The 25,049-nt window shown below is 39.1% G+C and overlaps 1 protein-coding gene across 3 annotated transcripts in view; it reads left to right on the forward strand.

The window, feature by feature from the left end:
* Positions 1-25,049, forward strand: part of TEX9 (testis expressed 9) — a 47,508-nt gene that overhangs the window by 14,482 nt on the left and 7,977 nt on the right. Inside the window, exons 1-8 of one of the 3 annotated variants that reach the window (XM_088063172.1) lie at positions 12,139-12,198; positions 12,285-12,370; positions 13,153-13,216; positions 14,384-14,454; positions 18,190-18,238; positions 19,186-19,271; positions 20,814-20,992; positions 22,833-22,915. In XM_088063172.1, coding sequence (XP_087919298.1) covers positions 12,154-12,198; positions 12,285-12,370; positions 13,153-13,216; positions 14,384-14,454; positions 18,190-18,238; positions 19,186-19,271; positions 20,814-20,992; positions 22,833-22,915 — 663 coding nt within the window. In that variant the 5' untranslated portion in view covers positions 12,139-12,153. Of the gene's footprint in view, positions 1-12,132; positions 12,199-12,284; positions 12,371-13,152; positions 13,217-14,383; positions 14,455-18,189; positions 18,239-19,185; positions 19,272-20,813; positions 20,993-22,832; positions 22,916-25,049 lie in introns of those variants that run through there. The other 2 variants (XM_088063170.1, XM_088063171.1) reach the window with 2 other exon arrangements.

A 25,049-nucleotide genomic window follows, 5' to 3' on the forward strand; every position in this document is an offset into this window, starting at 1 on the left:
CCCATTCAAATAATATATGTAGCTCTGTAAACATTAAATACAATTTTGGATCCTGGGAAACCATCAATGTAATCCTTTAGTCGAAGTACAAAAAACCAGATTGGTCTTAGGGAGTTTGGCTGAATCCAGATTTTAAGATATGTAGTTTTTGGCAGAAAACAAATTCTGAAAAGTCACCAAAACCTCACATTTTTACTGAGAAAGAGGGATTATTATGAATAAATGTCATGAAAATTTGGGCATGATAGCTGTTATCGTCAGACTGTGCACATGTGCCAACACATCGCAGTGTCAGCACTCTCTGGTGTTTGAGATAATGAAACGCCCGTTCCATTCTTCAGTTTTTCTCCCTCTACCAAAGGAGCAATTTCTCACTATTTCTGCCACTATTCTGTCTGCTTTAGTGATGAATGTCTGAACACCAGCTGACCTACCACACAAAAGTTTGGTTGTTACATGAACTGTCTGTGGACTAAAGCTCTCGTGAAGCTGAACCAGCGGTGGCAACAATGAGATATTTTAAGAGTAAAAGCTTAAAGTCACCTAGACACAAATATCACAGCATGAGTGCAAAGCCGTGTTTATGAGCTCAGGTCTACCCTGTGTCAATGACTGCAATATGCATTGCAAAGACTCCAGGTCACACAGCACCCATCCCAAAGTGGGTCTCTGCATCTTAGCCTCTGCCAGAAAAATTATATACAGAAAAGAAAAACTTGAGAAATAGAAAAGGCAAGTGAAGGGGTGCAGTAGAAAACAGCTACTATGAACACTTGTAAAAATTAAGCTAAACTCATGTAAAAAAGTAAATTCTAAAAGAACTTGGAAAGAGACAGTACTGTTTCATACCATGTTACTAACTCAAAGGATAAATAATGTGACAAACTGAAACATTAGGAACAGATTTAAAGCAAAAGAAGAAATATTTTTTAATTTCAAACAGTACAGCATAGTCATAGTTAAAACAATAAAACAGGGTGCCTCATATTACTTGCAGGAACTAGATATGCTTCTTACATCTCTTACATATTAATTACAGAATTTGTTCTGGTGTAGCCCAGACACAATTTAAACTATTGCCTCTGCCAGGAGAAACCAAACTTTAAAGGCAAATATATGAACTCAACTAGCATGGCTTTCTGGAAAAATAAATATATTTTGATTAGCATGAACAGTATTTCAGAAGAGAGATCAATTTCCAGTCAAAAAGAAATTAAACAAATCTGATCAGCACTTGTGTGAATTTGGTAACAGCTCAAATGCTTATTTCTATATATGAGCTTAACCACTTTCCTGAAACAGAGTTCTAACATCAGAACGAATCTCCAACAAAACTAAAATCTTAGTTAGATGACATCTACAAAAATATTACACAAGTTGGGAAAAATATATTTTCAGATTTACACAAGTATTGCTTTCTTCAGCACAGCCCCTTCAGGTGGACAACTGCCCTTGTAACTCGGGAAGCTTTGTAAAACTCCACTGACACAAACCTGGGTGCTGCTCTGTGCAACACTGAATGCTCAGGCACACAAGTGCCTGGCACTTATCAAAAAGTTGTTCAACACAGCCCAGAAAAGGGGAAACTCATTTTCATTTCCTGTTGGACAGTTGACCACATAAGGAAACACAATTATACATAGTATGGAATAACATTATGTGCAGCTTCATGGTTGATGTCAACACATTTGGAAAGGCTGGAAAATAAACCACAGCCTAAGTGGAGGTGGTTTCTCTGCTACAGGCCAGCACTTGGTCATGGACCAAGGACCAAAGGAGCACAGGATGCATGATTGCTGTTCATGCTGTACTGACTTCAAAAATTAAAAGGGAAAATGAACATTTTTTCACAGCCATTACCTGCTTTTTTCCTCTTTCACAAGCAACACATTACAAAGATTTTTGAAGTCCTTAATTTTCCACTGTGTGCTGGTAAAGTGATTTCTTCTCTTCATGTGCTTGATTTGAAAGAGTCATCAGGCAAATATCCACTAACTCTGCTCATTGCTATTCACAACTTGTGTGCTCAACTCTTAACAGCTCTCCTTGCTGTCCCAGCCTGGCATTGGAGACTCTTTCTTTAGATCATTCACCAAGGCTGAATGAGCTCTGACAACCCTTTCTGGGGATCAGTTTTCCTTTTGCTTATTTCTTGTGATCTCTAGCATCATCTCCCAAATCAGCCAGAGAAAGTTCCTTCTCTGATTTCCTGTGCACACAGGACAGACAGTTTTGTACTGTGCCCCAGGCCAGTGAATGGAGCAGAACACAGGAGTTACTCAGGCCTACTGCAGAGCTGTTAGACAGCAAGAGAACAGAAACCAGGGATGCTGTGAGCAAATCCCTTAGAGCCTGACACTGTCTCAGAAACTCCTATGCTAAGTTGGGTTGCTACAAAATATGAAAATTATTTTATTGCATTCAGTATCTCCTTAACCTGATTTTACTTTAAAACTACTCCACTTCTACTTGAACTAATCTTCTAATACTTAAAAAGAGAAGAAAGATTTATAAATAACTTTAGCAACTTTCCATGGCCAGCATCACACATTACTTTTAACTAGCTAGTTCCTAGGAAAAGTCTCGATGTTTGTTGTCACAGGACACATTAAAATTCAGGTCAGAGATAATGACTTCCTCTACAAACAGTGCCTTTACAGTGAGTACAGTAGCTTTTCATGCTTCACAGTATCAGCTGTGTGAGGTTTTAGTGCTATCTTCTGCAATACAGCTGTTAGTTCAGCCTGGTTAAGAAATGATAGGCAGGTGATCTGCACAGAAGTGAAGTCACTGTTCTGGAGGTATCAGTTTATGACAATCTCAGTCCAGAATTTATTATTTTAATTCTATTTAATCATCTTTTAAGACTCAATTTACAATGAAAAGAAGTACTACAGAATTATGCTTATAACCAGGGCAGTTTAACATGCATTAAAAAAATTATTAAATGCAACTTAACACTTAATGTTAAGGGTAAAATTTTCAATTTATTGATACAAGCAATAATTTTACAATTAATATTTTCACTCTTCAAGTTATTTCTTTACAGAAAGAATTCAACTTTTCTTTGATAGAAAATGGTTGCTTTTATCTCCACATTCCACTTGCTGCTTCTTATGCAGTGGCATGATCTTGAAAAATCTGAGCTGCCAACACTGAAGAAGTAGATCCAAATCTAAGTAAACAAAATAGCTGTTACAATTTGATTGTTACAATCAAATTTCATTTTGATCAGGTTTTACAGAAAAGAACCCACAACCTAGTCTCTGAATTTCAACACATTTGAAGTGCTCTTTTTACTCAAGACAGCAAAAACTGTAAGAGCTGAATTAATTCAAAATTAGTTTCAGCCAGTTTTTTATTCCCTCCTACCTTCTTAACTAAAGGTTCAGAACATTTGAACACAGACATTCACTTAATAATGCTAATAAACCAGTTGATAATAAATTGTATTGGATTCAAGAGCTGTTTATCTGTCACTACATTGCTTGTGTATCTGTCCTATGACACTAAATGAATATACAACACCTAAATTAACTCAGGATTGATCTTTGTTTGAGAAAGAAAACAGTAAGTTTTGATGAGATGGAAGTAAGGTAATTTTCCTATTTTATTTGCAAATGCAACTAATACATTTTGTATTTATGTACTTATTTTTGTTAGGGATTTGAAATCTTAAGTGCTTTGCTATTTGGGGTTTGGTTTTTTGGGGTTTTTTTTATATTTTAAAGAAGACTTTCTCCATTAACTGTTACCTCAGCAGTCACAAATCCTGGGAAAACCTTAGTTCCAATAAGGGAGAAAACCCATTTTGACCACACAACAGAAATCCTTAAAGCTCTGTCAGATGGGCCTAACCTGGGAATTGAGCTCAGTGTTCAGTCTGGGGTTATTTTTGCCATAGATAGTTTCTTCATAGGACAGATGTTTCCCTGTGCCTGAATGTCCCACAGTGGTTATGCTGCAATCTTAGCTCTGCATTCTATCTCACAAAGCAATTCCCATTAGAGAAATCCTTTAGTATAAGCTAACTTGCACCTTATTACTAAGTCTGACTGCTGACAGGGTAATGTGGCAAGTTTATGAACACATTCAACGTATGTACCTTCCAAAAGATTCAGTCCAATTTGTGTTCATGTATAGAAAACAAAGCCTCTGTCCTTTTCCTGGTGACTGTGCTCACATCAGAGATGTTCCCTAATGTTGTATTTGGATCTTGAACCTGAGGGACTCCTTGGACTGCTCAGGGGCATCTGCAACAAGAGCTGACTGCAACAGAAATCAGGGGGCTCAGCATGCATAAAAACTAGGCCTTGTATTTTTAAAAGCTATCAAACATTCTGTTGTTAAAATAACATCTCTTTTTAGTGTGGCAGTACAACAAAAAGAAACCCCCTATGACTTTCTGCTGGCTTTGCAAAAACAACAATTGCTGTCGGCATTTGTTTATGAAAACAGGCAAAAGATAACAAACCAGCGTTCTCCCCCAGCTGACAGGGAGCTTACACATCTTTTCCCCAAGCTAGAGAAAAAGCTCCTACCTCCCCTAAGCCAAAATAACTTTTCAGTGCAGTTTAATACACAAACAAGTAATGTGTGCTCATATTGAGGGTCTACACAGGAGTGCAGAGCTTGACTTTTAATTCCTTTTCTTACACTGGCACAAATTTCTCAAAGAGCAGGAATTATCAGGGAAGCCAAGGGCTGAACTGGTACTACAGACTCAATGAGCATTTCTTTTATCAAGCATAAACACAGTATACACAAAAACATGTGTTATTCTAGTTTACGGCTAACATTGCATGCTAACATTAGCACCCTGAAAATGTTAGAACTTGTTTATACTTGATACATAATATTAATTTGCTTGGCCATAGCCCATTAAAGTCACTGACTATTTCAGAATATTTAACTGAAAGAAAAATTAATAAAAATACACAATTTGATAGTAAAGGCCAGACCTGTCGCAGTGTTGTCAACACAGCACAGTAACTTTGAAAGCCCTCACTTGCATTCACCCTTGATATGCCCACTCCAATATACAAAGTGGCAAATCCCATGGAAGCAAAAGTATAAAATATTTTTTCCCAAAGAATTTTATGCTGTATAGCAGCAAATAATCTTCCAAGTAAAGAGGAACTGGATGCAAGTGATGACAGACCTATGCAGATAAAATATTCGTGAGGGGCACAAGAGTATTTGGCTCTTTCAGGCTTTGGGGTTTTGGTTCTAAACACCCAGTTGGATTTCTTACTGACTACAGCAGGGGCAGGAACAAAAAACAGAGCCCAGCAATGAAGGCTGGAATGAACAGGAACAGCATGAAGAGATTTGTACTTGTACCCTATTATAACCACAGGGCCCTGCATCTAGGTGACAGGACTGTTTCTTCTTCCAAACCTGCCTTGTAAATTGAAAGCCTCTGTAGAAAATGAGTGATTTCTCAAAAGCACCTTGTTAGGTCTCTTTAAGTCAGGTGGGGTTGTCTTCCTTAGACAGAGGTCTAACACATAAAGTAACAGTCTTTTGGAATCCCAGTGATCAAATGTACTGGGAAATATTCAGTTTAATTTTATTGCTAGTTTGCAATAAGTAAAATGAAATTTGTGCAGGAGGAGTCACTGATTTGTTCCAATTTATGTAGCCTTTGTTTAAAACAGGACAAGGAAATTATCTCATTTAGGGGAAAACTGTATACTTCCAGAGCAGACTAATGAACATCTAACAAAACTGCCTGGTAGGAGGGTCTACAAGTAGATTTTGGTCCATGACTGACATGCAAAATTCTTTCTTTTTTTTAATGTAATGTCACACATGACAGTATTTCAGGCAGGAAATGACATAAGATTTCCATTTACAGTGAAAAGAAAGGTCACTCTGTAGCTTTGGGAACAAGCTCAGAAAGGCCTTTGAGTATGCTGCAGCAGCCCTCCGAGGGTACCCTCCATTAAAAAGGTTGCCTCTTACAGAGTAGATGGAATTTTCATCATTAGTGAAAGACATTTCTCCTTTACTTTGACACTGTCATGTTCTCAAATCCTCTGAACCTCCATACAAATTTTCAATGTGGCAGGCCATTGCTTTCATAAAATAACTTCTCTGTTTTTTCCAAAAATACCAGCTACCACTAGAACAAAAAATCATACAATTGTCATAACAACCTGGTAGTATTACAGTGGCCACTTTGATGAGTGGTCTGAAGAGTATTTGCCAAACCTTTTGATCCCTAGTAATCAGAACAGAAGTGCCCAAAATCCAGAGATTAAAGGATTAGGCCTCAAGAAAGACTTGTGGTATTTCAAGAAAATGTGACTGATGCTCACCACTTATTTTTTACAGTGCTGATGAGATTTAATGTTTAAGGTCCTTTTCCGTTCAGACATAAAAGCTGCTGTAATCAGAGTATTACTAGGGAAAACTACTCTGGTTGGAGATTCAATATGTTTAAATTGTTGAGCCAAGGTTATTGTTTGGATTAGGTTAGGAAGGATGACACTGAAATAAGTAAGCCCCAATAGTGCAGTGAAGCAGAGAAGAACAAAGAAAAATGTTTATATTTGTAAACAGGAATCTGGATAGCACAAGTATCCTGGTTATAGCTATATAAAAAAATAACTTGGACCAGCCTAGAAACTATGTATTGTATATGTCTACACAAGTACTAGAAACAGGAAAAAAAATTCCATGGCACTGAAATATATATGAAAGCAAAACTGGAGACATTGGAAATGGAAGAGACTTAAAAGGTCAGCCTGCCCATCCCCCAGCTCTGTTGCCTCTCAAAATCTGTGTAGCTGGTTCCCACACACCTCCCCAACTTCTGCCACACAAAACTTGGCACACAGCGCTGACATCCATCAGGGTTACCCTGCCAGGAAACAAAAGATAGCAGGGTATAGTGGTGCTAAACCAGCTTAGGACGTCTGTCAGAAAGGGCTGAAGAACTTGCAGACTTCATATATTCAAACAGCAGCTTTTCCACAGGAGATCCATGGCTATGAATAATACTTGGTCCTCTTCATATTTTAGGGAACCATTAGAGATGCATGAGAAAATATCAGCAGAAAAATATGTTACAATGTACAATCATGCCATTTCAAACACCATTGGATTATTATTACTGATTAGGGGGAAATATCCAACAGCTGTCTGGGGAATTCCCTCAATGTCTGGATTATTGATTTAATAGCTACATATTGTCTAGAGCCTACCATTCCACTAATGTCTGAAAATGCTGGACACAAGTTTGTGGGTATTTTTTTCCTGCAATTGCACAATAATCGTGTATTTTAGTCTGATTTTTAGGTGAATTCAAGATTAGCTATTATACATTCCACATAACAGAAACATGAAATAGCAATTTTATTTTTTAAACTAAAAACCAAGATGAGTATCTAAAGCTAACAAGAAACAAACAAACAAGCAAACCCTCCCCCCCAAAAAAACTCCAATCAAAACAAAACCAAAAATACCAACCCATCCAGGTTTCCAGAAATCTGCTAAGTGTTAAAATTAATTCCAAAATTCTGCTCTTCCCTCTCTTCCCTCCAGGAAATTGGAACTAGAAAAATGAAGGAGAAATTTAAGGTAGGGAAACTATTCAAGTGTGAAGTGGCTGTAATGGTTACAGTTGCTTAGGTTACAGTGATATGCCTTGGATTTAAATTTGACATCCTCTCTGGCACATTTAGAATAAATAGGTAAACAAACATCTGCCTGCTAGCTTGACATAATTTGCCTTCGTGTGTGAGTGCTGCAGTCACTGTCTCTGGTTTCCTTCCTTGCGGCTGGGCTGAGGCTGCACAGGAGCTGTGCAGTGTGAGGCTCTCCATCCATCCCTGCTGGGAGGAGGATGCTGAGGCTGCACAGGAGCTGTGCAGTGTGAGGCTCTCCATCCATCCCTGCTGGGAGGAGGATGCTGAGGCTGCACAGGAGCTGTGCAGTGTGAGGCTCTCCATCCATCCCTGCTGGGAGGAGGATGCTGAGGCTGCACAGGAGCTGTGCAGTGTGAGGCTCTCCATCCATCCCTGCTGGGAGGAGGATGCTGAGGCTGCACAGGAGCTGTGCAGTGTGAGGCTCTCCATCCATCCCTGCTGGGAGGAGGATGCTGAGGCTGCACAGGAGCTGTGCAGTGTGAGGCTCTCCATGCATCCCTGCTGGGAGGAGGATGCTGTGAAGAGCAGCTCACGTCACACCACCCAGAGACGTGGCGGCAGTGCAGTGGAGCAGCCCCGTGGCAACACACACCCCTGCACGGGTGAGCGCTCTGCTCTGGAGCCCCGAGCCTGTGAACAGGGCTGCTGTCCCAGGGAAGCACAGTGCCTGGGTCTGAGAGGAGATGTGCTGAGAGAAACAATCCCTCCAGGGCTGCCTGACCCACAGCAGGGTAAGCGAAGCAGTAAAAATGGTCCTGGGCAAACAAACCTGCTGACAAGGTAACATTTTGAGTCATACTGCCTTGGTGAAGCATCCCTCTTTCCTAGGATAGAGGTACAGCAGACAGCTGCAAGTCCTATGAAAGACTTTTTCTGCTAGAGGTGGAATCAACAGATATATAAATGAGAGAGGCCTGTAGTAAGAGCAGGTTAATCAAATTTAGCTCTACCACATACCAAAGACAATATATATCACTTGACATGATCCTTGGTCTAAAAATAGTAAGCATTTGTGGCATCTATGTGTGCTGTTTATTTGTTTACAATGGGCCTTACAGTAAAAAAACCCACAAGAACAAAAAGCTTGAGGCCAGAGTATCAGTTGTTATCTCTTTGGCCTGATACACTTGCAATGATTTTTCTGGAAGAAAACACTGTGCCAAACCACTTCTGTTCCTGTGTTTCTGACAAGTAATGTAATATACAGTGAAATCCTGTCCCTTCCCATTGATAGTTTTCTAGGTCTCTACTAAACATCACAACTTTTATGAAAAGAGAGGAAAATCCTCTTATATATAATGAATATATCTTATATAATGAATCTTGAAGCAAATAAGAAGATACTACAAACAAAAATGGTGTCAAAAAGCATGAAGATAATAGACTCATGTAAAAATCTCATGTTTTATATTTTTATTGAAGGAGGAAAGAGAGCTCACAAAATTTGTGCCTGTAGAAGGAAGAGGGCCATGTGTAATAACTAAATAGTGCATGTGCTTTGGTTAATCAAAAGTAAACACTGCATATCGATCCTCAGCAGTCTTCTGCAGTAAACTATTCTAACATCCCAGCATCTACACACACCCTTCTGTGTGTCCCAAACCACTCCTAACAGCTGTCCTGATGGAGCTCTTCTGTTCTCTGACCTATCTCCTCCTTTGCTGGAAGAAAACCAAAGGCTACACAGTGAACAACTTCATTTTGAATTTACCATTTCTGTTGGAGTAATTTAATTCTGCGATCTTATAATCCTCAGAAAACAAATACTGAAACACTGGAAAAATATAGAATGCTGATGTAGTACTCTAATCACAGAGGTCCCTAGAAAGAAGTCCCAAGTACAGATCATTATGACCACAAATACTGTTCTGGTTAAAACCTGTCTCTAACCTGCTGCACACTTCACCTCAAAATCACAAAAACATTTTCATTTTATAGTCACGATGTTTGAGTCAACACTTAAAAAATGATTAAATGGAAAATGGGGATTTGCTATCCAATATTGTTGACTAAATCTTATACCATATACTAATGCTTTGCCCCTCAGATAAATACTGAGATAATTTTTCCTATCTCCTTATGTATCTTGCTATTGGTTGGGGTCTCTCATATAAGCCTATTCTCTACCCAGTTACCAACTATGTATTAGAGAATTAACCACAACTGTTAAGGTCACATCAGGTCAACTTTAAAGTGATAAAACCATAATGGAGTAAGGGATCGAGAACGTAAGAAAATCTCTTATTTTTTCTAGTTTTGTTTTTGACATCTCTGGAGAAATAGTTTAAAGTTCACTAAGAAATTCTTATCCAAATATACTGATCTTTTCATATTATTTCAAATATAGGTAGTTGAATTCTAAATCCAATTGATATAATATTTTAAAAAATAAATCATATTAAATAAATCATGCTGTGGATCTTAGAAATATTGTGCAAATTTGCAATCCTAATATGTACGTATGTTATTAATCCCAGGGGCTTGTAAACAAAAAGAACCTTGTGTTTCTGTGTTTGTTAACATATTTAATAATTTATGATCTAATAAATTACCCCTCTTTTGTTTATTAAGTCTTAGCTAACAGCTGGCTAGAAAACCAGTTGCTCTAATCTCTCTAATCTCAACCAGTGATTTTTTTTGCTTCAGTATCTAACTAGAAGAGACCTTCTAGCTGATACTTTTGGCATTTTAAGGTGTTATGCTCTTATAGCAATTTTGTACAAGAACTTTAAAACCAGTAAAAATATTAATAAGATGATATTTAAATTCTGAAAAAAAAATTAGTACTTTTGGGGAAAAAAAGTTCCTGTTTGGAAAGAACATATTTCCCCTCTTAGCTTTCATCCTGCCAACCTTCATTTCCTTCTCTAGTTCCCCTGTTTCTCTTAAAATCCCCCAGGATGTCACTAGAGATATTTCTAAAACATGACTTTGGTTATGATGTGTTAATGTCTCATAGAATCTACAATTTATTTCTTAACAAAATCTGTTTTTCCCCCGTGGAGGTTAGATCTCTAGTATTGACCTCACCTGTTTTGTTTTTCCAAACCAAAAGGACAAATGATGGAGTTAAATTCTGGTGTGGGTGTGTCTTTTTTCTTTTTTTTTTCTTTTTTTTTTTTTTAATGCCACAATTAATCCCTTGCTATTCTTATTAGTAAAAACACAAAAAATATGGTAATGGACTGACTTCTTGATGTATTTTTTTCAAAATCTCCGTAACATTTTTCGTAGGCTCACTCTTTTCCCTCTGTGTGTCAATACTTTTGATTCAACATTAGTGCTAAGCACTTTCATTTTCAATATTGATGTTTCTATTTTTTGCCTTCCACTAATCACATTTCTCCTTTCATTTCACCTTATCTATCCCATTACATTGCCTGTCTCAATGCTCAAAATCTTCAAGCATTTCTTCTGTCTCGTAATAACTTCTGCAGAAATCCTTCAGCACAGACCTCCTACTTCCAGCCAGCTAAGCCCTTCTGATTTCCCTGGTGCAAATCTCTTAATTAAAATCATATACAGCCCACGTAACTCAGCATAGAACCACATTATTCTTGCTCTGTAGATACCTGGCGCAGAACAGCTGGGCTGCTGTCACATGCAGGGGCACAATCTGCTGGGAAAGGACATGGGAGTGAATGAGTGGGTGAGTGGGCAGGTAATCCACAACCTGCCTGGGGCAGCTGAGCAATGGGACACGAGGCATCGGGCAGAAACTGAGGCACAGAAAGTTCCAGCTGAACTGAGGAAGAACTTCTTTACTGTGCAGTGAGCGAGCACTGGAACAGGCTGCCCAGAGAAGGCATGGAGTCCCCCTCGCTGGAGATATTCCAGAACCATCTGGATGCAATCCTGTGCCATGTGCTCAGGGATGACCGGGGTTGAGCTGGCAGGGTGGACCAGATGACCCCGCTGTGGTTCCAGCCTGACCCGCTCTGTGTCTCCCAGACTTTGTGACAGACGAGAGGGGGAACAGGCTCATGGGGGACCGGAACGAGAAACGTAGCGAAATCAAACTGTGTGTGGGTGAGGGACAAAAATAATGGAGGGATTCAAACACGTGATGGAGGACAAGGCTAAAACCAGGCGACAGTCACAGAAATGTGTGTATAGGAAATGCAGAGGGACGACAGCACCAAAAAGCTATACAGAAGGTGGCACAGGTCATGCCGTAAACGTGAGTTTAATGCACTGAAATGAGGGAACGCTGGCAGGATAACGTGTAGAAAGGCCAGAACGGCTGTAATAACAATTTATTACACTAACAATTGTAATGGCCCCTCAGCCCTTTTCACCTGCTCCGAACCCGAACCCGAGGCAGCCCAACGCCAGGCCGGGTGCCAGGCGGTCCCTGCACACGGCCCCGTCCCCGCGGCTGCGGCCCTGACACGGACGGAGGGGAGGGGAGAGGGAAGGAGGGCGGGAAGGAGCGAGGGCGGGCGGCCGCCGGTTGCCCGGGCGAAGGCGACGCCACAGCGCCCTCGGTGCGGACAAAATGTCGGCGGTCGGTGCGGCCCGGCGGGGTGGGGATCTGCCCGGGGTAAGGCGGCGGCTCGGGCTGGGCTCGGAGTCGGGGCAGCGGGGCCGCAGCGGGCCCGCCCGCTCACTATGGCATCCTCCCCGCAGGTGCGGAGAGCGGCCGGCAGCCCGCAGGCGCCCGCGGGGCCCGGCGCGCTGAGCGGAGCATGGCTGGCCAAGGAAGAACAATACAAGTAAGGAGGCCCTGCCCCGCTGGGACCGGGGCACAGCCGGTCCCCTGTACCCGGGTGCCGCGGCTCCGGCCCCGCAGAGGGTGGATGGCCCTACCCGGGGCATCGGGACAGCGCCCAGCGCCGCTGGACACCACCGCCTCAGGCAGGCTCTAGGCCCGGACATGAGGTTCTTCTGCACGTCCAACATTGACTTTAGAACTAAATTATGACTATATAAAAGTTTAAGCCTGTTAAAAACAGTTTAAAAGCTGTAAAGGTTTTAAATGGACGCCCTGTGTTAGTGCCCAGCCCCTGTGGATGGTGAGGGTGCACGGAGAGCCACGTCAGTCACAGCACCAGGGACTGTATGTGAACATGCAGTAACACCTCACTACCCTAAGCTGTACAGCCGTATAGCAACACAACTTTAAATACTTCATAAGCAATGTAGTTGTGCATAGTCCTTCCCCAACCCTTGCTGCTGGGTATACTGAAAGGAAGGACTGTATTAAACATGGAAAACCTTTAGGTAATAAAGACATACAATGGCATGTCCGAAACCAAAGACATCCTTCATCTCTCACAGTTGCTGTTTAATGGGTATACATGTTTTATTATTATTGATTTGGCTGCAACACAGGAAATTGTTGAAACTTAACTTTTTTAATACCTTGAAGTGTATTTCAGCATTCCTTTGTAGGAATCATTAAAATTTCTCTTAGTTCAGGCAAAAATACTGTCACACATTTATTCCTTTTAAATCTTTCAAAAACTCAGTGACAAGGAAATGCTTACCCTTTTAGGCGACTGAATGCAGAATTAGAAGCCAAAACAGAAAAATTGGTGCGTCAGGCTGAAGAACTCATGGTGAGTAGGTTAAGCAGACTGTTACGTACTTTAGTCTGGATTCACATGCACACAGAGCTTCAAAAGAAATTTAGACCCTGACTACTAAAAGCATGTTGCTTTCAGATGCAAGGTAAGCTTTATTTTTTTTTTTCAAAGTCGTAAACTTGTATTAAAAACACTTGTATTCAAAAATAGTTCCTATGTAATTTCATCAGGCAGGTATTCACATACCTGCGTACAGCATTTGTACAGATACATACACAAAACCACATTAAAAACTTGTTTACTTTTTTAAGAAAAGTATCTGTAGGTGGTTTTATGCCGTAAATACTAAAAATCAGTATTTGAAAACCAGATACTGTTATAGTAACCTCATAGTGAAATAGGATCTACATTATTCAAACTGAAAGAGATACAAAGAATAATCAACATAAATAGAAAACATGAACTTAGTATGAAGGAAACTCTCAAAACAGAAAAAGTTTCTGTTTATTATCAGTATTATCATTTAACATTGGTGTGGCTGTGTACCAGATAGAGTCAAGACTTTTTATGAAAGTTGGACAAATGAACGGGGCAGGTGTGGTTTATACCCAAAACAGCTTGGAGAAGGTGTTCTACATATTAGATATATTTGTTGTAAGTACACTCATTCAAATAAACAAGGCTTAGAAAGCAAATTACTAAGTATTCTGGAAAGCTGTACTTGTATGCACTTTTCCTTCTGTTGAAACTTCAATTTTATGGGCTGTGAAAACATATTCTTCTCTTGAGCAGTGACAAGCTGAGGCTAAATGCTTGGCATTTGAACAGGAGCAGATGAAACGGCCAAAATAGCATCTAGTCTCTTTCCTTTAGAAAACAGCAACAACAAAACCACTGTTTTTTTCTTTTCTAAATATAGCAGAAGATGAAATATTCTTAGGGTACTTAATATACCACATGGCACTGCCAGATTGCATAGATATACATTTAACAACAAAACAGCAACGGCATTTTCATTTTTAGACATCTTTCCTTGTGTTTAGAAGTTCTGTTCCACAGCAGACTATAGTTTCCATTCTTTTCCATAGTAGACTGTAGTTACTGTGATTTCTGATTTACAAATAGGTAATTAATCTTTAATGGATTATATTCTCCCAAAATCAACTACGTTTTTTTCTTTTTTTTTTTTTTTTAATGAAGAAAGGCCAACAGAAGATACTATCTCAGCCAATTTCAGTACAGAGTAAGTCACCTGAAGATGACAGACAGAGGTATGTGCTTTACAACTGCTGTGTGTAATTGGTGGGGAACCTCACACTGATCCTGCATACCTTGTGTCCTAATCATGCTCCTGTTTTATCTGTCATTGCTGCATACTCCATTGGTGGAGTCTTAATTTTTTACTATTATTTAAAAAAAAAAAAAGGGATCCTAAGCAAGTGTTGTTACTTCAAGGAAGGTGTAATTTTGCTGAAGTGTTCTATCTAAGATATTAAGAAGTGCTGACCTTTGTAAAAGAGCAAGGTAAGGTCACAGGTTTCTTTGCAGTACCTAACAGTAGGCACTGGGCAGTGGATGGTTTTTAACAGTTGAGCTGACAAAATGAAGGAATGGATACTGGTTCCTGGGACAGGAAATGCCTGATGAAAACAAAGACAAAACCCTAAGACAGGCAAACATTGAGCTGCCACCCTCTGGAATGTGGATACCATTACAGTGCTGGGGCCCACATGTCTTTGGCCTGGATGATCACAGTCCGAGCGTCCAAACCCCTCAGCTCACGAGTGGGGACATGGCTGTGTTCCCTTAGTCATTCAGGGGCATTATAATTTCCTTAGATGTTCAAGGGTTTATATATTGGTAGTGTGGGAAATGGCTGAATTTAAATAGACTAATACACAGTTTATCAAGGATCTGATCTGTAGGTTCCTAAATTTATGATGCCATTAATCTGGATAAGAAAGATACAGGAACAGACAACAAAATGCTTCAAATGTTAAGCTGCAGTAGGGAAACTTTTCAGATAGTATATATGAAGGTCTGATGAAGATGATCAAATAGTTATATTTGTGTAGAATAGAAGCAAAGACGTGGAGTTTTTCTGAAAGTAAAAGGGGTTTTCAGTAGACAAAAAGATGTGACAGCAAGTCAGCTTCTGTAATAGAAGCCTGACTACCAGCAAAAGTTTGCTACTACAATTAAAATTATTCCTGACCTATTTTAAAGCCATAGCTGAGGGAGTGAAGGGCAAGAAACTTAATGTGTGTATCAGTCAGTATAATTATGCTTTTTAAGCAAATTCTGGTTCTTACTTTAGTTTTATGTTCTGTTAGATGGATTTTGAACATTAGACAGAGAATTTTTAAGAACTTAAAACTGGAGTTGAGTTTTAGAGCTGCTTTATTAAGTAATGTGATTGGAAGATTCAGCCCCACAAAGGGAATTACTAGCTTTGATGGTACACATTAGAAATAAATTGAAATGTTGGAAGAATTTTAAAAAAGAAACAAAAGGGAAGTTAGCATGTCAGAGTATCAGCTGACCTTCCACTTACCAACATAAATTAAAACACCTTAAAACAACCACAGTCTGGTAAACAGTGTCCTGGTAAATATTTATGTAAGAGAACATTGGAAATCCCATGCTGTAGTGAAAAAAATTAGAAATGTGCACTAGGAATTAGGCACACTGATTATCCATGAGTGAACATTGAGGCCATTCAATTAGATTAGTTCCAAGTATTTAATATTTAATTAAAAATTCTTTTTTTTTTTTTCAAAATTGTGGAAGCAGATGGGCCTTAAATCTAAAGAAAGCACTTGAGGTATTTTTGAACTATCTCGTTGAAATTTCTATTGATTGCTTTAAGGAGAATGAACACTAAAGCAACTGGAAAGAAGGGAGGAACTGAAGCAAAGAAAGGCGATATCGGGGGAGGGGAAAAAAATGACAGGTTGAAAGGAAAAAACAAATGAGTAAGCAAAGTAGAAAAAAGACAACAAATATTTAAGTCATTCTCCAAGTCAGCGTATATTTTAAATTAAGTTCTTCTGGAGTTCTTGCAGCATACTGTCTGCGGGGAAATTTGAATTCCTTGGCAACAAAGCAGCTCCGGTGAGAGCGCAGTGCAATGAGCTTTTGTTTACACTTTGCCTCTCCAGCCATGGCCCGGCCGGCGGCGCTGGGCAGGGCCGCGCATGGGCAGCCCCGGCCCGAGTGCAGCGGGAGCGGCCGCGCCTGGAGCGGGCGGCGGGCAGCGGGCAGCGGGCAGCTCCCCGGAGCGGCTCCGCGGGCTTTCCCGGGGCCGGGCTGCGTGTCCGTGTGCCTCCCTCCCTCCGTGGGCTTTCCCCGGGCTGCGTGTCCGTGTGCCTCCCTCCCACCGTGGGCTTTCCCCGGGCTGCGTGTCCGTGTGCCTCCCTCCCACCGTGGGCTTTCCCGGTCCTTTCACCGGTCCCGCAACTGGGGAGAGGACTTTCAAAATGGGGTGCCGTGGATGTGCGGCAGGAAAGAGCCATTAGGGTTAAATAATTGGAGAATTTGAGAGGTTCCATGAGGTTGGGTTTTTGGTTTTGCTTTTTTCGTGCTTGGGTTTTTTCTGTTTTGTTTTTAAGGCGACCCTAAGACAACAGATACAGTAGGAGCAAATTACTGTATTGAGGAAAAGAACAGAATTGTGTTCTTGAGTATAGAGCGTGTTATATTGTCATATTTTTCAGAATAACATATAGCTGTTATTTCTGTGGCAGCAAATCCTCACCTTCTGCATGCTCCTAGAGCTAGCCAATAGGGATAAAGCTTGCAGAAAACAGGGTAAATAGACAAAAACTAATCATCCTATTCTTGAAGTCTGTTGCCAGCCACACACAGATGATTTCTCCAGGTTTTTGTGGTTTTTGGGGGGTTTTTTTGTTGGTTTTTTTTTGATTAATAAAATTCAGAGCTTTGTGCAGATAATTCTTGTTGATGAATGTCTGTGAAATTTTTAAAGGCAAGATCTAAACATTTGCTCAAATCAGCCTGGCAAAAAAATTAGGTGACTTGATGAGCCAGAAATTTAAATTTTATTCAAAATCTTTTATAATCAGCATTTAATTGACATAAAAAATTTATAAAGGGTAGCTAAAAAATAGCCTTTCATTGCAATAATATACCATCACATAACTCATTTTGAAAGTAAAAAAAGTATTTGTATAGCTATATGACAAGGAATTTTACCTGAATAGTACACAGCATGCTAAAACTTTCTACTTAATTTCAATAGACTTGAAAAATAATCATTTAACTTGAAAATCAGTTACTGAGAAGCACAGTTTTTAGCCAAATAAACAGATAAGAAAGCTGGGTTTTTTTCTGTTTTTGTATACTTGGTTTTATTCCCCATCTGTAAAATGAATACCATATTTGTAATACTTAATTCAGAGAAAATTCTATGAGGCTTAATTTATAAATTGCTCCACCTCATATTCCTCTGACAGTCACTGTCAATTGATCTGCCTAGAATCAGTCTGATCCTGCTAGGACAGGTGGAGCTACCTCCTCACAGGATGTAGAGGACACTGGTAATATCTTCACTTTGTTTGTATGGTCAGGGGTTTTATGTCACTGAGATGTTACTCAGTGCGCTGCTGGTAGTCTTTGGTTCTGGATTGTCCTGTAACTCTGCTTCCTGGCTGAGTACTCCCTGGTACAGGGAATCATTGATCTAACAAGCCAGCAGCCTGAATGCCAAGAGACAAGATCAGGATTCTGGTACATGAGTGCTGTTGTGTTGGATACCTTAGGCTCACCAGGTGGTTTGGGTTGCAATTGAGGTAGACTGGACAGACTGTGAATGAGACTGAATTTATGCTTGAACTACTCAGTATATATTCCCACCGTAGCTATATTGTTTATTCTAGACATATAAAATGTTATTCTCCTGATTCTGACAGGGGGGTTGTATTTTAACTGCAAACTGTTTACATTATTTTAGGTCAGTGAATTTTTATCTTTTTTTTTTAATGCAGAGATCCACTCTCTCCTGAAGTTCCATCTCTTACACACTCGCTTGCAAAGGTACCAAAACTATCCTGATTAAACTCTTTTCTAGCATAGTTTGAAAAATATAATGAACTCATGGTTTTGAGGCTACACTGGGGACTTACATGGGTGCCAAGCCAAAGGGGAGTGATGTCCCAAGCAGTGCTACAGAGACAGTGTTACCAGGGATTCTCAGTGCCGCTGGTGGTCGGGTGGACTTACATAATGTTTAATTTTTGCATTCTATTTTCTCTTCGGCATTGGGAGAAATGTTCTGTGTTTTAAACATCAAGTGAAGACTTCTAAGTGAAAAATATTAGAATATAATTAATTTCTTGCTTTCTTCCCTCCCTCACTTGTATAGTACTAAAGGCAGTACCAGTGTCTTCTAGATAATAAACAAGTAGTCAGAGTAACTGAATTTAGAAAATATAATGGAAAAATGAGATTAGGAACAATCTCAATCTCTAAATACAAGTATATTGATACTCTCATGAGGTGAACTGAAGCTGCTAAAATACCATCTGCAGTTATTTATCAGAATACAGCAGAAAACCCTCTAAATTTTATAGACTATTTGGGTAAAAGTAACAAATATTGTTAAATCTTCCTTCAGCAGGGACTTTATAAGATTAAAATAGTGCATAAAATACCATATTTTTGAAGGTATGATGACAGTCCAATAATTAATACCTTGATAAAAGATCAGAGCCTTGCGTGTGCATAGATTTATTATGAGTATGTATGGAAAAACTCCCACGAGCCAGTGACTACTGGGTGTATTATAATTAGGGTGTAGAGACATAAAAGTTGTAAGCTAAAGATGAGTGTAAATAAAACTGAGAGTCATTTTGAAGGTTTGAAAAGCATACTTTGAAAACTATCCTTGAGTACAGATACATGAAGGAAAAAAAACATGAAAAAATAGAAAAAAGTATTTCAATAATAATAATACCCCACTAATTTCTGAAAAAAACTTTTAGGTAGAAAACAAGAAGAAATTTCCTTCTGTGCCCACAGCTCAGAACAGACCATACTCTGCAAGTAAGGGAAAAAGAACAAGTTCAAGGTATATCAAACATCTCATTTGGTTTGTCATGAAATCTTTTAGTTGCAATTTTTGTCTATCAAGTTATTTTATAGATGTTATTTATAGATACATCTATAAAATATATATTTAAAATATATATTTTAAAATATAATACATATTATATTTTTATAATATACAAATAAATGTATCAAACTTCTGGTCCTCCTCAATCAGCTCCACCATGTGGTTATCTCTCTTCACTTGCACCAGAAATTATCAGTGAACATATGTGATTAAGCAATGAAACTGTTGCTTTCTGCTTTATCACTTCTCAAGGCTGACAGCTGAATTCTGTAAACTCCTTCAGTGAAACGAGGCCCAGTGAGCAAAAGCAGAGCACCTGAGGCAACCTGGGCCAGCACACTTGGGTGCTGCGGCCTGATTTGTGACCAGACTGGTGCTGGGAAACGTGAGGCCTTGAAGGACCTCCTGTCTTGTAGTGAATCTTGGGCTCACAGGACAAGAGGCTCAGTAATACAGCACAACTTCCAGGAGCTCCCAGCTGAGAAGCTTCAGCTCTCTAGAGGGCAAATTCAAGGTTGTAAAACCAAGAAATGGTGATCTGGACAAAGAGTAAAAAAAATATGTAAGATCCAGGGCACTAATTAAAACTGCCATGAATTATGACCTAATACCAAAATAGGATGAAAATTGTCTGCAAGGTGGCAGGACATGGAACTGACAGAGGCCGAGTCTGTCTTACAGGCGTTGGAAATCCCTGGAGGCCCTCCAGACCTCTTTTGGGCAGTTCAGGGGAGGTTGTCATGCTGGCACCCTGTCATGAGGTTTGAAGTGGAATTGTGCAGATACAGAGCCTGTGGGGCAACCCAAAAGTTGTGGGAGAAAGTTAGGAGCTAGGAGGAGTTCGGAGGCTGGAATGAGGATATGTTGGAATAAGAAGTTAGGAGCTTCAGATCCTGTGAGAACTAAGATGACCTTTCTGTTGGTGAAAGCTGAGGAGATACCCTGTGTAGGTGGTATGTTATCCTGCATTTTGGTTTTATGAAAATGTTGATATGCAACTTCTAGGATCAGTGAAGTTTCCTAGGCTGGGCATAACGATGCAGAAATGGTTGTAAGGTAGGAGTACAGCCAGGGGCAACAGAGTTCTACAAGATAATGTGGTGGGGAGTGGAAAGAGCAAAAATTAAAACAGGATAGAGGGTCACCCCAGGACAGTAGCCAAAGCCAATGGAACATTCCTCTCTTTCTTTACTCTGATGTAATTATGGATTTGTTGGATGAGAAGACCATGCCAGAATCTTCTCAGCTGAAAATGGTAGTGGTTTCTCTGCCTTCTACATTATGGATTTAAAATCCTGTAATTATTTATGTGGAATATGGTAAAGGTATATTACAGAAAGCAAATGAGAAATTGCCATCGATGCATCTTTCATATGAATGCAGGTAATGAAATTGCATTAGGTAAATAACTGTACACTCTTAAAAATAGAAAATACAAAAAGTATTTTACAAAAATATGTATTATAAATTTAAAATCTGGGGTTTTCATTTTTTTAGTTCAAAATTAAGGAACATGGAAGTACAAAGTGCTGATGGTGTTGCAGTACTGGAAGATTGCATAGGCTTTTCTTTAACAAAAACAATAAGCAAAGTTGAAGAAAAACTAAAGAAAGGAGTCTTACCAGACTGTCAAGATGATGATATTATTCCAAGGTTTGGAAATGAAATGGGAGCAGGTAAGTTTCCTTCCGTGGTCAGTACCTATATTTTTGCTTTGTGTCTGTTAGAAGTGGGTTTTTCTGGGGAGAGAAAAAAGAAGGAGTTTCTGTAAAAATTCAGAGAAAATGCTAAAGCCTTTAACTTAAAGGAAAAAGGAAAGAAGGTTTTTCCTCTTAACAAAATCCTGCAGAAAGATCAGGACTATGATTATGTGTAAAAGTGAATTTTTATGTTCTTTTCCACCTTTGTAGTGAGGTATTTGGATGGTTTCATATGTTGAATAAGTACATAACATTTGATTCATTTCACTGGGGAACTGGAAGTACAGGATGTACTTGTGTTTCCAAAAAGATGAGCTCCAGTCTTTGCACAAACTCTGCCTTTAGAGGTAAGAGCCTTTCCTCAGACCACTGCTGTGGATCTCAGCAAGTGGCTCAAACGAGGTAATGTTTCAGCTACAGTGCTTGAATTAGAATCCTCCAGATATTTTCCCACTCCAAATGGTGTGTTTATGTCTGTCCTAGAAACAGAACAGGGAAGGGATTGCAGCATTTGCCAGTGAGGCTAAAGGCATGACACACATCTGTCTTTTTGGCTCTGGTGTGATGAAAGTGAGTTTGTGTAGTTCTTTACAATGCTAAAGTGAGCATGAAGTCAGAGATTCGCTGCAGTAGCTGGAAGTGCCTGAGCCCTCTCCTTTAATCTAACAGCTTGATGTCAACAAGGCTGCCAACACAGAAATAGCTTGGTTTCTAACCTCATATAATTCTGTGCACATCTTCTGTTTTCAAGTCTCTCATAACAGATCCTCAGATAACTTTTTTATAGTTTTCTTCCTGAACCAAAAAGAAATTGCTTTGGCTTGCATTGGAAACTTATACCAAATTAATTCCAGGCAGCTCAGAAGAGTTATTATTGGTGCTTTGTAATCAGGGACCAAGGGCATGTATTGTAGTATTGAGGATTGGTTCTGTTACTTGAATGAGGAAGTAAAAATCCTCTGGGTTGAGTTTTGCGTTTTGAATTTGGTACTGGCTGTTTTGAACACTCTGAATGCCTCCTTAATGTGGTAAATAAGCTATTGCAGAGCATTCCAGTAGTGCCAGCCTCTTAAGGACAGGGTGCTCACAAGGAAGCAGACACAAGTATTAAGCAGGCCTTGTTACAGAGAGGGCTCAGTGGGACTCTCCATAATGGATTCCTTAGGCCTGTGTCCGGCTATTTAGGCCAATATGATAAGGTTGCACAGCATTTTCCTTTCCTTGAGCTTCTTGCAGCATTCTTCCTGGAGCTGGGTTCACTGTCTTTATTTCATGATCACAGATTACTGCAGTGCAGCCATTTTTCTGCCAGCAGAGTAGCTTAGGTATTATTTTAGTCTGGTTTTGGGGGTTATAATTCAACTGTGCAGTAACCAGCAGTGATAGAAGCACCTAGACATAGAGAAGGCTGAACATGAAGTTCTGTTTCTATCTAATATACCCTTACATGTGGGAATAAAATACCTGAATGTACTGTTGCACTTCACATTAATCTTCATCTTATCTCAAGAATTCAAGAAATCTGTTCTTTCTTGTAGAGTATCATAGTCTCTTAGATGTCCTTTTCTTGTTTACCTGTCCCTAACTAGTTGGTTACTTCATAACCCAAGACCATCCTATGAAAGCTTTGCCTAAGAACGAGAAACCTGCAAACACTTTTTTTAGAAATCTGAGATTTTACCTATTTCTCCTCAATAATTATAAGCAATGCAATGTGGTTTTAAGATGAAAGTGAGTTCTTGCATGAGTTTTGGTTCTTTTCTGCATTGAATAATGAATACTTTTGTATATTAAATGTAACTTTATATGTTCACAGAAGCTCAAATCAGATTTCTTAAGGCAAAGTTACGTGTGACACAGGAAGACCTGGCAAATGTATTGTTTGAATGCAGGAAAAAGGTAAGAGATTAATTTTTTAATCTAGAAATGGGATAGGTTCCTCTTTAGCAAATAATCCTAAAACAGAATTCTCTCAACTTTTCAAGTATTAAGAGTTAAAGTTCTGTTTTTTTTAAATATCATATGAATTTAGAGTCAGGGGTGGTAATTTCTTTGTAAGTGTGATCTTGGGCTAAAAGCTTGTAAAATGCACTTAATGGGAAATAATTTGGGGCAGGAAAGAACCACTGGGAACAAAGATGTGCCCCAGCTGTAGGGCCACTGTGGTGCTGGGAAGGAGGGTAGAGCCTGAGAAAAAGGAGGAAGAAACAATAGTGGTGAAATGCAGCTTGTGGAGTACAGAGAGGATAAGAGTGGTGCCCAGAGCCAGCTGCTGGGATGAGATGGATGTTTAGGGTAGAATGAAAAATAGAACAGCTTGAAAAATAGAAAATTATGAGAAATACGGTCAGGTGCCTTCAGTGTCATCAGTGGATCAGTGTGGAAAGAGCTTCCATTTTAAGTGGAATATTATAATGAAAACAAATTAGGCTTTCTCTGTTCTCAAGAGTATAATTGTTGCAGAGGACAATATTTGGAATTACATACTTGGGCAGATCAGACAACTTAAGGCATTGTGAAGCTACACTGATATATTCACTGTTAGGATGTACAAGTGAGTTTTATGATTTGCACTGTCTGGCAGTATATTTTAAAGTGATGCTCAAACAGCTCTTGAACTGTAAAAACTTAAGTAGTTCATATCTGTCTGCCAGAGAAATCACTTCTTATTCATGTATTTGTAATCAAGCAAGGTTTTTGAACTAACTTTCCATTTTACATAACTGGATTATTTTTAGTTGTGGTCTCTTTAACTTCAGAATGCTTTTTTCCACCTATTCCCCAGGCCCAAATGTGATGATGACATTAAGAACATATGGCAAAACACCTTTATATTTTCTTACAAGCTTTTAATTCAGCTTTAAGGAGCAGGATGGTAGTAAATTAGTTTTCTGAGATAGGTACATGAGGTACATGAAGGTTTTGAAATTTTATATCTGTACTTTATCTTATCAACACAGGTGCTTCTGCATTTCAATACTACTATGCTGTGATCAGAAGAAAGATGGTACATTAGATTTTAAACACATTTTCATTTTCAAATCAAATAATTTTGTCAGTAGCTATTGAACTTCATCATTCCATGCCAAAATCACTACAGAATTCAGTTACTGTAGCAGATGACAGAAGACAACCTTGTACTTATTCTTGTCCTGCTCCCTTAGCACTTTGTATGTAAATGTATCATTTTGGGTTCTAGTTTCTCTGGTGTGAAAATAACTTTATTACATTCAGAAGGTCACAAAAATTTCATTTTGGCAAAGCTTTGAGATAGATTCTGGGTTTGGTTCCAATTCACAGTTCAATTGTTATAAGGAAGCAGTAAATCTGTTTAAATTTAAAGAGGTGGGAGTTTCTGAGGTGCACGAAGTCATGAGAAGCTTAGGATAAAGCACACAGATTTCCCAGGTGGGAAGCTTGTATTCCAAGGGACTGAGAGAACAGCTGAGAGACTTCTTTTCACAGAAATTCCATTTCTGTATGTACCTTGGTTTCTTTTTCTTAAAGAAAAGCAGGGCATAATGTGTCTCTGAAATAATCTACATTAGTATTCACTTACAATGTTTGAAAAGAAATGAAAGAAAAATGCCTTGAATTATAATGCTTAATGTGGGATGTAATTGCCAGCAGGTCATGAATTTAAGATGGGACTCACTTCATGTTAAGACAATCTTAAATTTGAATACATGATGTATCCTGGATCATTAGCTTGCTTTTAAGTCAAAACCAGATAATCTCCTAAAACATAATGGAGCAGTTTATCAGTAATTATATTCTCTTATTTTTCCCATAATTTTTCCTAATATATGCATTTAGCTATTCTCACAAAAATGTCACAAAATATCTATGTGCCACTGTTATTCATATAATTCTATAACATTTTGATTCTTTTCAAAACCTTTGAGCTCTCAGAAATGTTTTCTATACTGTTACTAGACAGTTTCAGGTAAAAGACTGCAGAAAATTAAATGAGAAAAGTGTTACTGTTTTTTACAGTATTATCTTGGTAGAAGGGTGTTTTGTTTTCTTAGTC

The sequence above is a fragment of the Pseudopodoces humilis genome, chromosome 16 (genome assembly GCF_049639895.1).
Source record: "Pseudopodoces humilis isolate 2021_Gansu_Grassland_sample_001 chromosome 16, ASM4963989v1, whole genome shotgun sequence".
In the NCBI taxonomy this organism is placed as follows: Eukaryota; Metazoa; Chordata; class Aves; order Passeriformes; family Paridae; genus Pseudopodoces; species Pseudopodoces humilis.